Genomic DNA, 18,112 nt, shown 5'->3' with positions numbered 1-18,112 from the left:
ATGTTCCCTATGATATGATCTTTCTAATTGTAATGCCACTTAGAGTTTTGGTTGACTGAACGCAGAAATTGATAGCATGAGTTGGGCATCTGTGTTCCATGGACACATTCTTATTCCCTTGTGGTTAAAAGAATTTATACTTAGTGCCCAAAAAAATCCTAAAATCCAGTGCCAACCATGCTAGACCTTCCTGGGTAGTCAAAGTTGTTTAATTTAAACTCCAATAGTAGAAGTTCTACAATGTGTATAATTACAGTGTTAACTGTCAATAATTTTAATCAATGAAAAACATGGAATCACAAAAAATTAAAATCAGATAGTAGTCAAGAAAACTCTTCCTTAACTTTATGAAGTCATTATTGTCAAATTCAGGATTATGATGAATCATTCTACAGAAGTAAGTAAAAACTCACCATCAACATAGGTTATTATAACCTAAATCACTATCAACATAGGTTATCACCTAAATCACCATCAACATAGGTTATCACCTAAATCACCATCAACATAGGTTATCACCTAAGTCACAATCAACATAGGTTATCAACTAAATCACCATCAACATAGGTTATAACCTAAATCACCATCAACATAGGTTATAAACTAAATCACCATCAACATAGGTTATAACCTAAATCACCATCAACATAGGTTTTAACTTAAATCACCATCAATGTAGATCATAACATAAATCACCATCAACAGAGGTTATAACTTAAATCACCATCAACATAGGTAATAACCTAAATCACCATCAACATAGGTAATAACCTAAATCACCATCAGCATAGGTTATATCTTAAATCAACATCAACATAGGTTATAACCTAAATCATCATCAACATAGGTTATAACCTAAATCACCATCAACATAGGTTATAACCTAAATCACCATCAATATAGGTTATAACTTTAATCACCATCAGCATAGGTTATATCTTAAATCAACATCAACATAGGTTATAACCTAAATCACCATCAACATAGGTTACAACCTAAATCTTATTCCCTTGTGGTTAAAAGAATTTATATTTAGTGCCAAAAAAAATCCTAAAATCCAGTGCCAACCATGCTAGACCTTCCTGGGTAGTCAAAGTTGTTTGATTTAAACTCCAATAGTAGAAGTTCTACAATGTGTATAATTACAGTGTTAACTGTCAATAATTTTAATCAATGAAAAACATGGAATCACAAAAAATTAAAATCAGATAGCAGTGAAGAAAATCTCTTCCTTAACTTTATGAAGTCATTATTGTCAAATTCAGGATTATGATGAATCATTCTACAAAAGTAAGTAAAACTCACCATCAACATAGGTTATAACCTAAATCACCATCAACATAGGTTATCACCTAAATCACCATCAACATAGGTTATCACCTAAGTCACAATCAACATAGGTTATCAACTAAATCACCATAAACATAGGTTATAACCTAAATCACCATCAACATAGGTTATAACCTAAATCACCATCAACATAGGTTATAATCTAAATCAACATCAACATAGGTTTTAACTTAAATCACCATCAATGTAGATCATAACCTAAATCACCATCAACATAGGTTATAACCTAAATCACCATCAACATAGTTTATAACCTGAATCACCATCAACATAGGTTATAACCTAAATCACCATCAACATAGGTTATAATCTAAATCAACATCAACATAGGTTATAACCTAAATCACCATCAACATAGTTTATAACCTGAATCACCATCAACATAGGTTATAACCTAAATCACCATCAACATAGGTTATAATCTAAATCAACATCAACATAGGTTTTAACTTAAATCACCATCAATGTAGATCATAACCTAAATCACCATCAACATAGGTTATAACCTAAATCACCATCAACATACGTTATAACCTAAATCACCATCAACATAGGTTATAACCTAAATCATCATCAGCATAGGTTATAACTTAAATCACCATCAATGTAGATCATAACCTAAATCACCATCAACATAGGTTATAACTTAAATCACCATCAACATAGGTTATAACCTAAATCACAATCAACATAGGTTATAACCTTAATCACCATCAACATAGGTTATAATCTAAATCACGATCAACATAGGTTAAACCTAAATCACCATCAACATAGGTTATAACCTGAATCACTATCAACATAGGTTATAACCTAAATCACCATCAACATAGGTTATAACCTAAATCACAATCAACATAGGTTATAACCTTAATCACCATCAACATAGGTTATAACCTGAATCACCATCAACATAGGTTATAACCTAAATCACCATCAACATAGTTTATGACCTAAATCACCATCAACATAGGTTATAACCTAAATTGCCATCAACATAGGTTACAACATAAATCACCATCAAGATAGGTTATAACCTAAATCACCATCAACATAGTTTATAACCTAAATCACCATCAACATAGGTTATAACCTAAATCACCATCAACATAGGTTATAACCTAAATCACCATCAAGATAGGTTATAACCTAAATCACCATCAACATAGGTTATCAACTAAATCACCATAAACATAGGTTATAACCTAAATCACCATCAACATAGGTTATAACCTAAATCACCATCAACATAGGTTATAATCTAAATCAAAATCAACATAGGTTTTAACTTAAATCACCATCAATGTAGATCATAACCTAAATCACCATCAACATAGGTTATAACCTAAATCACCATCAACATAGTTTATAACCTGAATCACCATCAACATAGGTTATAACCTAAATCACCATCAACATAGGTTATAATCTAAATCAACATCAACATAGGTTATAACCTAAATCACCATCAACATAGTTTATAACCTGAATCACCATCAACATAGGTTATAACCTAAATCACCATCAACATAGGTTATAATCTAAATCAACATCAACATAGGTTTTAACTTAAATCACCATCAATGTAGATCATAACCTAAATCACCATCAACATAGGTTATAACCTAAATCACCATCAACATACGTTATAACCTAAATCACCATCAACATAGGTTATAACCTAAATCATCATCAGCATAGGTTATAACTTAAATCACCATCAATGTAGATCATAACCTAAATCACCATCAACATAGGTTATAACTTAAATCACCATCAACATAGGTTATAACCTAAATCACAATCAACATAGGTTATAACCTTAATCACCATCAACATAGGTTATAATCTAAATCACCATCAACATAGGTTAAACCTAAATCACCATCAACATAGGTTATAACCTGAATCACTATCAACATAGGTTATAACCTAAATCACCATCAACATAGGTTATAACCTAAATCACAATCAACATAGGTTATAACCTTAATCACCATCAACATAGGTTATAACCTGAATCACCATCAACATAGTGTATAACCTAAATCACCATCAACATAGGTTATAACCTAAATCACCATCAACATAGTTTATGACCTAAATCACCATCAACATAGGTTATAACCTAAATTGCCATCAACATAGGTTACAACATAAATCACCATCAAGATAGGTTTTAACTTAAATCACCATCAATGTAGATCATAACCTAAATCACCATCAACATAGGTTATAACCTAAATCACCATCAACATAGTTTATAACCTAAATCACCATCAACATAGGTTATTACCTAAATCACCATCAACATAGGTTACAACCTAAATCACCATCAACATAGGTTACAACATAAATCACCATCAACATAGTTTATGACCTAAATCACCATCAACATAGGTTATAACCTAAATCACCATCAACATAGTTTATAACCTAAATCACCATCAACATAGTTTATGACCTAAATCACCATCAACATTGGTTGTAACCTAAATTGCCATCAACATAGGTTATTACCTAAATCACCATCAACATAGGTTATAACCTAAATCACCATCAACATAGGTTATAACCTAAATCACCATCAACATAGGTTTTAACTTAAATCACCATCAATGTAGATCATAACCTAAATCACCATCAACATAGGTTATAACCTAAATCACCATCAACATAGTTTATAACCTAAATCACCATCAACATAGGTTATTACCTAAATCACCATCAACATAGGTTACAACCTAAATCACCATCAGCATAGGTTATAACCTAAATCACTATCAACATAGGTTTTAACTTAAATCACCATCAATGTAGATCATAACCTAAATCACCATCAACATAGGTTATAACCTAAATCACCATCAACATAGTTTATAACCTAAATCACCATCAACATAGGTTATAACCTAAATCACCATCAACATAGGTTACAACCTAAATCACCATCAGCATAGGTTATAACCTAAATCACTATCAACATAGGTTATAACCTAAATCACCATCAACATAGGTTATAACCTAAATCACCATCAACATAGGTTATAACCTAAATCACCATCAACATAGGTTATAACCTAAATCACCATCAACATAGGTTATAACCTAAATCACCATCAACATAGGTTATAACCTAAATCACTATCAACATAGGTTTTAACTTAAATCACCATCAACATAGGTTATAACTTAAATCACCATCAACATAGGGTATAACCTAAATCACCATCAACATAGGGTATAACCTAAATCACCATCAACATATGTTATAAACTAAATCAACATCAACATAAGTTATAACCTAAATCATCATCAACATAGGTTATAACCTAAAAGGCTAGGCTTCTCAGATCAGTACTAAGCACAAAATAGAACTTACTTTTCAAAGTTCAACATTTTTGGTTCTTTATACATTGACTACACTCAGGAATGTTTATATTAATGGGACTTAACACTACCTTAATGCAGTTGATTTTATTGTCGGGTCATGCTTAATAGAGATACGAAAAGGGACATGTGTTAAATACCTACTAGCTATTATCCTAATTATTTCTGATAATATCAATAAAATGTTATTCAAACTAGTTTTATAGTGATTCCAGTGTATCAAACTTGTAATCTGTCATTTCAAACTTGTTAGTATTGCATTCATTTCATCACAGAATGATACAGAATGCAAATGGGGTAATTAAAAAATGGCGGTGATTGCTGTGATGATTTCCAAATTCCCAAAACATTATAAAACACTTCACATCAAATAAATCAAACTTATTTTGGTAATTTCATATGACAAATTATATCTTCTTTATGATAAAACTTGTATTTATTTACAATTAGAGTTATGTGGTTAATTTATTTAGCAGTTCTAAAGGTTTTTCAGTTAGAAGCTACAAAAATCAATAAATCTCACAAAGTCTCAAGGAGTTCGAGATTTTATCAATTTTATACTGAAAAGCCTGTGAGATTCATTTCATTTTAGTTATACTGTTCCCAGCTACACTAGAGCTTTGTTTAGTATTATCATCAATGGAAAATTATGTAGGATGGGAAAGGAATAGTTAACTTCTTGATGACATTGTTTAAGTAGTAAAAGTCATCAGTTTCTATATGTATTACTGTTATTTGAATTATATTTCAGAATTTCACATAGTAGTATGTGGTTTAGATAGTATTGTTGCCAGAAGGTGGATAAATGGAATGCTAGTAAGTAATAGCAGCTTATATCATACTTGTACTCCAACCTAATCCTGCAATTTGATTGGTTACATTCACTAGGTATATGGGCTCATAATTCCTGTCAGTACCCTATACCCCTGGCCTAATTGCTAAAGGGATATGATCTCTTTCAGGGAATATGAGCCCATATTACCTGGGAAGATTCTAAATAACACTTAATATGTTACCAAGTTTCCATCTGTCACATTGTCTTTGACCTCATTTATGGTTCAGTGACTACTTGAAAAAAAAGTCAAGATTTTTTGCAATGTTAATTTCTCTCTTATTATGAGTAATAAGATAACTATATTTGGTATGTGCCTACCTTGCAAGGTCCTTATGCCTGTCAGACAGTTTTCACTTGACCTCATTTCATAGATCAGTGGTCAAGTCTCATATCTCAGATACTATAAGCAATAGGTCTACTATATTTGTTGTATGGAAGGATTGTAAGCTGTATATGTCTGTCTGGCAGGTATCATCTGACCTTGACCTCATTTTGGTGGTTCATTGGTCAATGTTAAGTTTTCATGATTAAGTTTGTTCTTAGATACTTTAAGCAATATGTCAACTTATATTTAATGCATAGATTAATTGTAAGGTGTGCATGTCTGCCTGGCATGGTTCATCTGACTTTGACATCATTTTCATGGTTCATTGGTCAATGACAGTTTTCTTGGTTAAATCTGTTTATTAGTAACATCAAGCAATAGGTCAAAAATATTTGATGTATTGAACAATTGTAAAGTGTACATGTATTTCTCTTTTGGTTTATCTGACCTTGACCTCATTTTCTTTTATCATGTTAAGTTTATGTGATAGTTGTAGTAAAGCTTTATATTTCAGACTGTCAACATGATATCAATGGTTAGAAAAGAAGTGGAGACATTTCAGCATGTGTACTTTTATCTTACTTTTAAGTATGTAATACGGTACATACTTAATTTTCATTAGCTGTATTTCCTTCAGTACTTTAATTCTCAATGAAACTATGAAAAGATGAATTCAATTCAAAAATGTGTTATAAAGTTTATTTTTGAATTGTAGATAAGTTTATTAAAGTATGAAGATGGTGAATTAGACCAGAGTACATTGATACCTATGGTAGACGGTGGAACAGAGGGATTTAAAGGAAACGCCAGGGTTATACTTACTGGTATCACTGCATGTATAGAATGTACATTGGATTTATATCCTCCTCAGGTACAATCTATTGAAGCTTACCGAAAGGGTTGATTTTCTGGTCATTTGGTTCCAGTCATTCATCATTTTGTCATATGCCGTACAAGATTTAAAGTTCTTTTGCAATTTAAACACAATATACTGGGACAAAATTGCAACCTAAAATAGCTTAGAGAGGTCTACAGTTGTATGAATTAAAGATAGTGATTTTTTTTTTCTCACAATTATTTTCTCATATAACCATTATTGATGCTATAATTAGGAGACCAAGTGGATTATCAAAATCATCCATGAATAAGCTGTATTATATAGATACATTCCCTTTTTTCCATGAAAATTAAGAAAAACATTATTTTATCTTGTTTAAAATGTCTTGGGGGAAATTCTAGTAATTTCAAGGACATAGGATTGAAAAACAAAACAGAACAGAGATTTCAACTAAAAACGGCAGGAAAATTTTTTTCATCCTAGCAGTTATACGAAATTTTGAACGTCTTGAATTATTATCTGGTATTAATAAAAGTTCCATGTCTTAGTAATTTATAATTATAAATGATAGAGTGTGCGATTTGGTTTTGTGTCAGTATTTATTTTAAAAAAAATTTATTTTATGTGAAAGCAAAACTTCTAAAAGCCTTCGACATGTGCCTCATTGAATGATAAAAATGTTCTTTAATGTATATTGGAATCATACATATTGATATATAGTGTTTTTGCTTTTTGCCTATATTGCCTATATTTCATATTTTGATGTAAACTGACAAATTTGTGATTCATTTCACAGTTCTGGGCACTGCATTTCTTGACAAAAGGGATGAACAACCAAGGAAACAGTAAAGCTACTAAGGTTGCTGGTCATATAAACTGCTTTCTCATTTAGAGTGTATATTCATTGAGACATTTGACTTGCTTTGCATGTTGCATGGTGTTGGAGATCGTGAATATTCCAAGCAAAAAGAGCCCACTTTGTTTAATGATAAAACACAAAGCTTTCAAGCCTCATTTAAAGAAATGACTGTAGACCTGTTCACCTTAGCTTGGCTAACAAGTTCTGTATTATGGATGAATTAACAAACTAATAGCCTCTTTAGCAGTCATGTGATCTGACAATTTTGCCTCATTTCTTCCTTAAAACTATAGCTATAGAGTCTGGAATTATTTGTGCCTCTATAACACTTCAAATCAATATTATAGCCAGTAAGAGCAGCTTTCTTTTATTTATGCACTGTGAAGCGTCAATAGCAAACCACACAATAATCAAAATTTGAAGTGTTAATTTTCTTTCTGATTAGTGATGATTTATCTTGTGAATACAGATAACAAAATGTCTTTTTATTTATCTATGTTTTAAAGGAATATGTACAAATGAAATTCCAAAAAACGCTTTGGAAAATTTTTGGTTGTTTAGGGGAGAAGCAGATAAGAGAATAACACATGCAACATGCTTTTCATATATCATTTTACGATCATATTATCATGGTAGGTATCCATAACTATTGGCTCATAATGGGTGATTATTTCCACTCTAGATCTTTGCTTCTATCTGGTCACCTTTCGTTTTATCCGAAATTTTGTAACAATGATCAAATTAACTTATTATTAAAGATAAATTATTTTTTATACGACTGCAAAAATTTTAATTTTTCGTCGTATATTGCTATCACGTTGGCGTCGTCGTCATCCGAATACTTTTAGTTTTCGCACTCTAACTTTAATAAAAGTGAATAGAAATCAATGAAATTTCAACACAAGGTTTATGACCACAAAAGGAAGGTTGGGATTGGTTTTGGGAGTTTTGATCCCAACATTTTAGGAATTAGGGGCCAAAAACGGCCCAAATAAGCATTTTCTTGGTTTTCGCACTATAACTTTAGTTTAAGTAAATAGAAATTTATGTAATTTTGACACAAGGTTTATGACCACAAAAGGAAGGTTGGGATTGATTTTGGGAGTTATTGTTCTAACAGTTTAGGAATAAGGGGCCAAAAAAGGGCCCAAATAAGCATTATTCTTGATTTTTGCACAATAACTTTAGTATAAGTAAATAGAAATCAATGAAATTTAAACACAAGGTTTATGACCACAAAAGGAAGGTTGGGATTGATTTTAGGAGTTGAGGTCCGAACAGAAATATTTTGGCCACGAGCATCACTGAAGAGACATGTATTGTCGAAATGCGCATCTGGTGCAAGAAAATTAGTACCGTCAATTTTATTAGGAATAAGGGGCCAAAAAGGGGCCCAAATAAGCATTTTTCTTGGTTTTTGCACCATAACTTTAGTATAAGTAAATAGAAATATATGAAATTTAAACACAAGGTTTATGACCATAAATGGAAGGTTGGGATTGATTTTGGGAGTTTTGGTCCCAACAGTTTAGGAATAAGGGGTCCAAAAGGTCCAAAATAAAACTTTGTTTGATTTCATCAAAAATTGAATAATTGGGGTACTTTGATATGCCGAATCTAACTGTGTATGTAGATTCTTAATTTTTGGTCCCATTTTCAAATTGGTCTACATTAAGGTCCAAAGGGTCCAAAATTAAACTTTTTGTTTGATTTTGACAAAAATTGAATCCTTGGGGTTCTTTGATATGCTGAATCTAAAAATGTACTTAGAATTTTGATTATTGGCCCATTTTTCAAGTTGGTCCAAATTGAGGTCCAAAATTAAACTTTGATTGATTTCATCAAAAATTGAATAATTGGGGTTCTTTGATATGCCGATTCTAACTGTGTATGTAGATTCTTAATTTTTGGTCTCGTTTTCAAATTGGTCAACATAAAGGTCCAAAGAGTCCAAAATTAAACTTAGCTTGATTTTAACAAAAATTGAATTCTTGGGCTTCTTTGATATGCTGAATCTAAACATGTACTTAGATTTTTGATTATGGGCCCAGTTTTCAAGTTGGTCCAAATCAGGATCCAAAATTATTATATTAAGTATTGTGCAATAGCAATAAATTTTCAATTGCAGAGTATTCAGCAATAGCAAGAAATCTTCGATTGCATAGTATTGTGCAATAGCAAGAAATTTTCAATTGCACAGTATTGAGCAATAGCAAGAAATCTTCAATTGCACAGTATTGTGCAATAGCAAATATTTTCAATTGCACAGTATTGCGCAATAGCAAGAAATATCTAATTGCACAATATTGTGCAATAGCAAGAAATTTTCAATTGATTGGAGTTATCTTTCTTTGTCCAGAATAGTAGTTGAATCAACTTAAATCATTGTTTTATACAATATACAATGTATATTCACTTTTACTACCAACTGATAAATTAAAACAATCTTTACCATTCAGTGATAACAAGCACTTTTTTTTACATTTTAATATTTTATGATGTATTTAAATGAGTAGTTATTGCTATTTCTTCAATTTTTTTGAGAGGATTAATATTCAACAGCATAGTGAATTGCTCAAAGGCAAAACAAACATTTTAAGTTCAGTAGACCACATTCATTCTGTGTCAGAAACCTATGCTGTGTCAACTATTTAATCACAGTCCAAATTTAGAGCTGAATCCAGCTTGAAAGTTGTGTCCATACTTGCCCCAACCGTTCAGGGTTCAACCTCTGCGGTCGTATAAAGCTGCGCCCTGCGGAGCATCTGGTTCTTTTTCTTATAACTGGGAAAAAAATACACAAATGTATCAATTGGCTTAGAAAATACCTTGTATAGCTAAACTACACAGATATTTGCCTAGAAATGTGTGCTGTTTTATATTATGCACTTTATACGAAAAAATAAATGATTAAATACCGTCAAAATATTTGATAAATAGACAAAGATTGATTTATTTCATATGCAAACTAAAATCATGTAGTTAGTTTTATTTATGCAACAAGTTGTATTAAAGTTCATATTCAATGAGGCAGTTGTCATAGGAAAGTTGGAAGTTTAAACAAAACAATATTTAAATTTCTTTGAAGGTTATTATACTTAGTTATATGTTCAACCAATTGTTTGATAAACAAATTGCCAAGGTCTTGAAATGTTTATCTAAGTCTGGCATACTTGACATTATACTGACACTTTAAGAGTAATTTTTGTACAAAATCTTATTATCTTAAAGAAAGTTTGTTTACAGATTATTTTTTTGAATGATAATTTAATTTCTAATGACTAAAATTAATTGTGCAATGCATACCTTCTGTTTTCCAGATAAATTTTCCTCTTTGTACAATAGCACACACACCCAGACTTCCAGAACACTGTATAGAATATGTTAGGATCTTATTGTGGCCAAAAGAAGAACCATTTGGAGGTGAGAAGAAAAGTCATAGTTTAATAGTCCACCAAATAACAACAAGAACAAATGGACCTGGAGAAAATATTATTTACATAGTATTTTGTACCCTTTCACAATATTATGAATCATCATGGATATAATATTATTAATAGAACTCTCAAACTGTTAGTGCTATTTATACCTATGTTGACAGATGTGAAAAACATATTTATCTTTGCTAGTAACAAATCTGTTCTCAGCAAATAATTGGTTGGAATTTAATTATGAAGTCAATTTTCTTGGTTTCTTCTAAATTTCTTATTGTCTCCTCATGAAAAAAGTCGACCATGCCTGATGACATCACACACAATGAACTCAACTTTCTGCAAATCTTTGAAAATGAAGGATAAAAAATATTAAAGAAACACATTTCTCCACTCTCAACAGCTAGATTCTAACTGATTTAAGAGCTCAGCAAGCCTCACACTTTAAATATTAAAATATAACTGTCTTGGGTGGACAAACACACTTGTTGCAGTGGTGAAATCTATATATCTTCAATTTTCTCTGAGCAACCTACAAAATAATCTTCCTAAGCAAATGAAGAGATTTCAATGTAAACTATGTAAACAGTGAACAATGTAAACAATGTAAACAAAGAACTTTTTTAAATAATGCCATTGTGCATATTATCATTTTGGATTACTTTTTGGTGTTCCTCCTAGCACACCATGGACTAATATATATCTGTTGAAATGCCTACCACCATTGTATCTGTAACCAGACGCCATGTCAATCAAACATTCCTCTTCAGGAAAAAAACAAAATTAACTGAAATTAAAAAACAAGAAGACTAACAAACTTCAGGTTCCTGACTTGGGTAGGTGCATACATGTGGCAGGGTGAAACATGTTTTGCATGATCTAAACTCCACTATACCTCTATCCAATGTGAAATAAACAAAGACAAGCAATATGCACATTAAAACTCAGTTTAAAAGAAGACTGGGTCTGATGTTAGAAAAGGTCACTGAAGATACTAAGCCAAATTACAATGATTAGGGTTTTTTTCCTAGATACTGTGGATTCATTTATTTTTTGTTGGGTATCAATTTTCATGGTTTGAGGAAAACTTGCATTTTCATGGATTTTGATTTCATGGTTTTCCAGATGTCTTCATACAAAGCCTATGAAAATTTGTTATTCGTTGAGTATTTGATATTGTGGTCCATTTATTTCAAATATCCATGAAACCCTCGTAATCCAACGAATGAATCCATACTGGCATAGTAATAATGTTGTAACAGAGTAAAACTTTATGAACACTTCTCTTACTTGTCCTGAAGCTTTTATTGTAGGATTGTTTTTCATCAGTTATAATTGAATAGACTACACTGCCTTTAAAGCTTACAAGCAATTTAAGTATACTTACTATTTTTGCATGTTGTTATATATTTTAGCTGATGTAACAATTGATGGTGATGAACCTGATCATATTAACTGGATAATGGAAAAGTCTATAGAGAGAGCTAATGAATTTAAAATTTCTGGTATAACTTACCGACTAACGCAAGGTAACTATTGGGATATTAACTGGGGGAGACTTTATCTTCATTAGGGTGCAATCAACAGTTTTTTTCTATGACGTCATATTTTGAGGGACCATGTATAAGTGACCCTTAGTGGTGGATTGATTAATAAAGATACCTGTATAAAACTAGATATCACTGGAATCAGAATGTTCTCTAATTTATAATGGAATAAAAAAAAAGTGTACTTTTAATAGTATAAAAAAGTTTTATCCAGAGAAACTTGGAAAAACATTGCCTAATTTAAACTTAAAAAACCTGAAATCAGGTCATGTGCACACCCCTGAAGACATGATACCTGCACATTTTTCATAATCAAAGTTGTATGAATTTCATAGATTTTTACCTGGTCTTTCAAAAAATTCATGCTTCAGGCTACGTTCGCCTGCTCCGAAAAGAGCTACAGTGGCTGCAAATAAGTTTTGAATTTTCACTGCCAAAAAAACAGACTGTTTACAGTGTTGTCTCCCCTCAAAACATGAATATTTAATCTAATTTTTTAAATTATTTTAATCATTCAACCTGTTTTAATTGAAGTTAATTAACATATCTTTACAACCAAATACAAAAAACATGATACTTTTTCACCAATTATGTTGATAAAAAGGGACTTCCCTCCATGTCTATTTTTAGTTGGGGAATAACCCCTAGTTTTTTATACGAAACTGTTTATAGCACCCTTAAATAGAGGGCTATATCAAACATTGTTTTTTTAAACTCCTACTTATAAACTTGAATATTTTTTAAAAGGGAGAAAGAATAGATCTACATTAGAAAAAGTTGTATCATTTATTCATGATTTAATAATATATGATAAAAAATAATGCAATAAGAAATGCAGTTTAATAACACATTCAAGCGACAATCAAAAATTATTACATTCATGTTAAATTTTTAGCTCACCTGGCCCGAAGGGCCAAGTGAGCTTTTCTCATCACTTGGCGTCCGGCGTCCGTCGTCCGTCGTCCGTCGTCGTCGTCCGTCGTCGTTAACTTTTACAAAAATCTTCTCCTCTGAAACTACTGGGCCAAATCAAACCAAACTTGGCCACAATCATCATTGGGGTATCTAGTTTAAAAAAAGTGTGGCGTGACCCGGTCAACCAACCAAGATGGCCGCCACGGCTAAAAATAGAACATAGGGGTAAAATGCAGTTTTTGGCTTATAACTCAAAAACCAAAGCATATAGAGCAAATCTGACAGGGGTAAAAATGTTTATCAGGTCAAGATCTATCTGCCCTGAAATTTTCAGATGAATCGGTCAATCGGTTGTTGGGTTGCTGCCCCTGAATTGGTAATTTTGAGGAAATTTTGCTGTTTTTGGTTATTATCTTGAATATTATTATAGATAGAGATAAACTGTAAACAGCAATAATGTTCAGCAAAGTAAGATCTACAAATAAACCAACATGACCAAAATGGTCAGTTGACCCGTTTAGGAGTTATTGCCCTTTATAGTCAATTTTTAACCATTTTTCGTTAATTAAAGTAATCTTTTACAAAAATCTTCTCCTCTGAAACTACTGGGCCAAATCAAACCAAACTTGGCCACAATCATCATTGGGGTATCTAGTTTAAAAAATGTGTGGCGTGACCTGGTCAACCAACCAAGATGGCCGCCACGGCTAAAAATAGAACAAAGGGGTAAAATGCAGTTTTTGGCTTATAACTCAAAAACCAAAGCATTTTGAGGAAATCTGACATGGGATAAAAATGTTTATCAGGTCAAGATCTATCTGCCCTGAAATTTTCAGATGAATCTGTCAATCGGTTGTTGGGTTGCTGCCCCTGAATTGGTAATTTTGAGGAAATTTTGCTGTTTTTGGTTATTATCTTGAATATTATTATAGATAGAGATAAATTGTAAACAGCAATAATGTTCAGCAAAGTAAGATCTACAAATAAGTCAACATGACCAAAATGGTCAGTTGACCCGTTTAGGAGTTATTGTCCTTTATAGTCAATTTTAACCATTTTTCATAAATTAAATTAATCTTTTACAAAAATCTTCTCCTCTGAAACTACTGGGCCAAATTAATCCAAACTTGGCCACAATCATCTTTGGGGTATCTAGTTTAAAAAATGTGTGGCGTGACCTGGTCAACCAACCAAGATGGCCGCCACAGCTAAAAATAGAACATAGGGGTAAAATGCAGTTTTTGGCTTATAACTCAAAAACCAAAGCATTTTGAGGAAATCTGACATGGGATAAAAATGTTTATCAGGTCAAGATCTATCTGCCCTGAAATTTTCAGATGAATCTGTCAATCGGTTGTTGGGTTGCTGCCCCTGAATTGGTAATTTTGAGGAAATTTTGCTGTTTTTGGTTATTATCTTGAATATTATTATAGATAGAGATAAATTGTAAACAGCAATAATGTTCAGCAAAGTAAGATCTACAAATAAGTCAACATGACCAAAATGGTCAGTTGACCCCTTTAGGAGTTATTGCCCTTTATAGTCAATCTTTAACCATTTTTCATAAATCTAAGTAATCTTTTACAAAATCTCCACTGAAACTACTAGGCCACAATCCTCTTTGGGGTATCTAGTTTGAAAAATGTGTCCGATGACCTGGCCATTCAACCAAGATGGCCGCCACGGCTAAAAATAGAACATAGGGGTAAAATGCAGTTTTTGGCTTATAACTATGAATTCAAAGCATCTAGAGCAAATCTGACAAGACGTTAAATTGTTAATCAAGTCAATATCTATCTGCCCTGAATTTTTCAGATGAATTGGACAACTGGTTGTTGGGTTGCTGCCCTCCAATTGGTAATTTTTAAAGAAATTTTGCCGTTTTTGGTTATCTTGAATACTATTATAGATAGCGATAAACTGTAAACAGCAATAATGTTCAGCAAAGTAAGATCTACAAATAAGTCAACATGACCTAAATGGTCAATTGACCCCTTAAGGAGTTATTGCCCTTTATAGTCAATTTTTAACAATTTTCATTAATTTGGTAAATATATGTAAATTTTTACCAAATATAGTTCTCTGTTACTAATGGGCAAAGTTCATTATAGATATAATTGTAAGAAGCAAAATCGTTCAGTAAAGTAAGAACTTCAAACACATCACCATCACCAAAATACAATTTTGTCATGAATCCATTTGTGTCCTTTGTTTAATATGCACATAGACCAAGGTGAGCGACACAGCTCTTTAGAGCCTCTAGTTTGATTAATGTAGTTTTCCATGAAACATATTAATTGTGAAACCAGTTTTTATTTTTAGCTCACCTGGCCCAAAGGGCCAAGTGAGCTTTTCCCATCACTTTGCGTCCGGCGTCAGGCGTCAGGCGTCGTCCGTCGTTGTTAACTTTTACAAAAATCTTCTCCTCTGAAACTACTGGGCCAAATTTAACCAAACTTGGCCACAATCATCATTGGGGTATCTAGTTTAAAAAATGTGTCCGGTGACCCGGCCAACCAACCAAGATGGCCGCCATGGCTAAAAATAGAACATAGGGGTAAAATGCAGTTTTTGGCTTATAACTCAAAAACCAAAGCATTTAGAGCAAATCTGACATCAGGTACATCATGGGGTAATCTGTTCATGAGGTCAAGATCTATCTGCCCTGAAATTTTCAGATGAATCCGACATTTCGTTGTTGGGTTGCTGCCCCTGAAATGGTAATTTTAAGGAAATTTTGCTGTTTTTGGTTATTATCTTGAACATTATTGTAGATAGAGATAAACTGTAAACAGCAATAATGTTCAGCAAAGTAAGATCTACAAATAAGTCAACATGACCAAAATGGTCAGTTGACCACTTTAGGAGTTATTGCCCTTTATAGTCAATTTTTAACCATTTTTCTTAAATCTTAGTAATCTTTTAGAAAAATCTTCTTCTCTGAAACTACTGGGCCAAATTTAACCAAACTTGGCCACAATCATCATTGGGGTATCTAGTTTAAAAAATGTGTCCGGTGCCTTGCCCAACCAACCAAGATGGCCGCTATGGCTAAAAATAGAACATAGGGGTAAAATGCAGTTTTTGGCTTATAACTCAAAAACCAAAGCATTTAGAGCAAATCTGACATGGGGTAATATTGTTCATCAGGTCAAGATCTATCTGCTCTAAAATTTTCAGATGAATCGGACATTTTGTTGTTGGGTTGCTGCCCCTGAAATGGTAGTTTTAAGGAAATTTTGCTGTTTTTGGTTATTATCTTGAACATTATTATAGATAGAGATAAACTGTAAACAGCAATAATGTTCAGCAAAGTAAGATCTACAAATAAGTAAACATGACCAAAATGGTCAGTTGACCACTTTAGGAGTTATTGCCCTTTATAGTCAATTTTTAACCATTTTTCGTAAATCTTAGTAATCTTTTAGAAAAATCTTCTTCTCTGAAACTACTGGGCCAAATTTAACCAAACTTGGCCATAATCATCATTGGGGTATCTAGTTTAAAAAATGTGTCCGGTGCCCTGCTCAACCAACCAAGATGGCCGCCATGGCTAAAAATAGAACATAGGGGTAAAATGCAGTTTTTGGCTTATAACTCAAAAACCAAAGCATTTAGAGCAAATCTGACATGGGGTAATATTGTTCTTCAGGTCAAGATCTATCTATCTGCCCTGAAATTTTTAGATGAATCGGACATTCCGTTGTTGGGTTGCTGCCCCTGAAATGGTAATTTTAAGGAAATTTTGCTGTTTTTGGTTATTATCTTGAATATTATTATAGATAGAGATAAACTGTAAACTGCAATAATGTTCAGCAAAGTAAGATCTACAAATAAGTCAACATGACCAAAATGGTCAGTTGACCACTTTAGGAGTTATTGCCCTTTATAGTCAATTTTTAACCATTTTTCGTAAATCTTAGTAATCTTTTAGAAAAATCTTCTCCTCTGAAACTACTGGGCCAAATTTAAGCAAACTTGGCCATAATCATCATTGAGGTATCTAGTAAAAAAAAGGTGTCCGGTAACTCGGCCAACAAACCAAGATGGCCGCCATGGCTAAAAATAGAACATGGGGGTAAAATGCAGTTTTTGGCTTATAACTCAAAAACCAAAGCATTAAGAGCAATCTGACAGGAAGTGAAATTGTTGATCAGGTAAAGATCTATCTGCCCTGGAATTTTCAGATGAATGGGATAATCGGTTGTTAGGTTGCTGCCCCTGAATTGGTTATTTTGAGGAAATTTTGCTGTTTTTTTGTTATTATCTTGAATATTATTATAGATAGAGATAAACTGTAAACAGCAATAATGTACAGTAAAGTAAGAACTACAAACATGACCAAAATGGTCAGTTGACCACTATAGGAGTTATTGCCCTTCATAGTCAATTTTTAACAATTTTCTTAAAATTTGAAGATTTTCAATAACATTTTCCACAGAAAGTACTGTTATAGATAGAGATAATTGTAAGCAGCAAGAATGTTTAGTAAAGTAAGATCTACAAACACATCACCATCACCAAAACACAATTTTGTCATGAATCCATCTGTGTCCATTGTTTAATATTCACATAGACCAAGGTGAGCGACACAGGCTCTTTAGAGCCTCTAGTTATTGTAT

The 18,112-nt window shown here is 32.3% G+C and overlaps 1 protein-coding gene across 6 annotated transcripts in view; it reads left to right on the top strand.

Moving 5' to 3' along the window:
• Positions 1-18,112, top strand: part of LOC139528285 (NEDD8-activating enzyme E1 catalytic subunit-like) — a 45,731-nt gene that overhangs the window by 15,015 nt on the left and 12,604 nt on the right. For 3 of the 6 annotated variants that reach the window (XM_071324200.1, XM_071324213.1, XM_071324208.1), the window contains exons 6-11: positions 354-397; positions 5,492-5,556; positions 6,616-6,771; positions 7,535-7,597; positions 10,918-11,020; positions 12,444-12,557. In XM_071324200.1, coding sequence (XP_071180301.1) covers positions 354-397; positions 5,492-5,556; positions 6,616-6,771; positions 7,535-7,597; positions 10,918-11,020; positions 12,444-12,557 — 545 coding nt within the window. Of the gene's footprint in view, positions 1-353; positions 398-1,246; positions 1,291-5,491; positions 5,557-6,615; positions 6,772-7,534; positions 7,598-10,917; positions 11,021-12,443; positions 12,558-18,112 lie in introns of all 6 variants that reach the window. The other 3 variants (XM_071324232.1, XM_071324240.1, XM_071324222.1) reach the window with 2 other exon arrangements.

Source organism: Mytilus edulis, chromosome 1 (genome assembly GCF_963676685.1).
Source record: "Mytilus edulis chromosome 1, xbMytEdul2.2, whole genome shotgun sequence".
NCBI classification, from domain to species: domain Eukaryota; kingdom Metazoa; phylum Mollusca; class Bivalvia; order Mytilida; family Mytilidae; genus Mytilus; species Mytilus edulis.
This window is presented reverse-complemented; position numbering and strand designations above follow the sequence as displayed.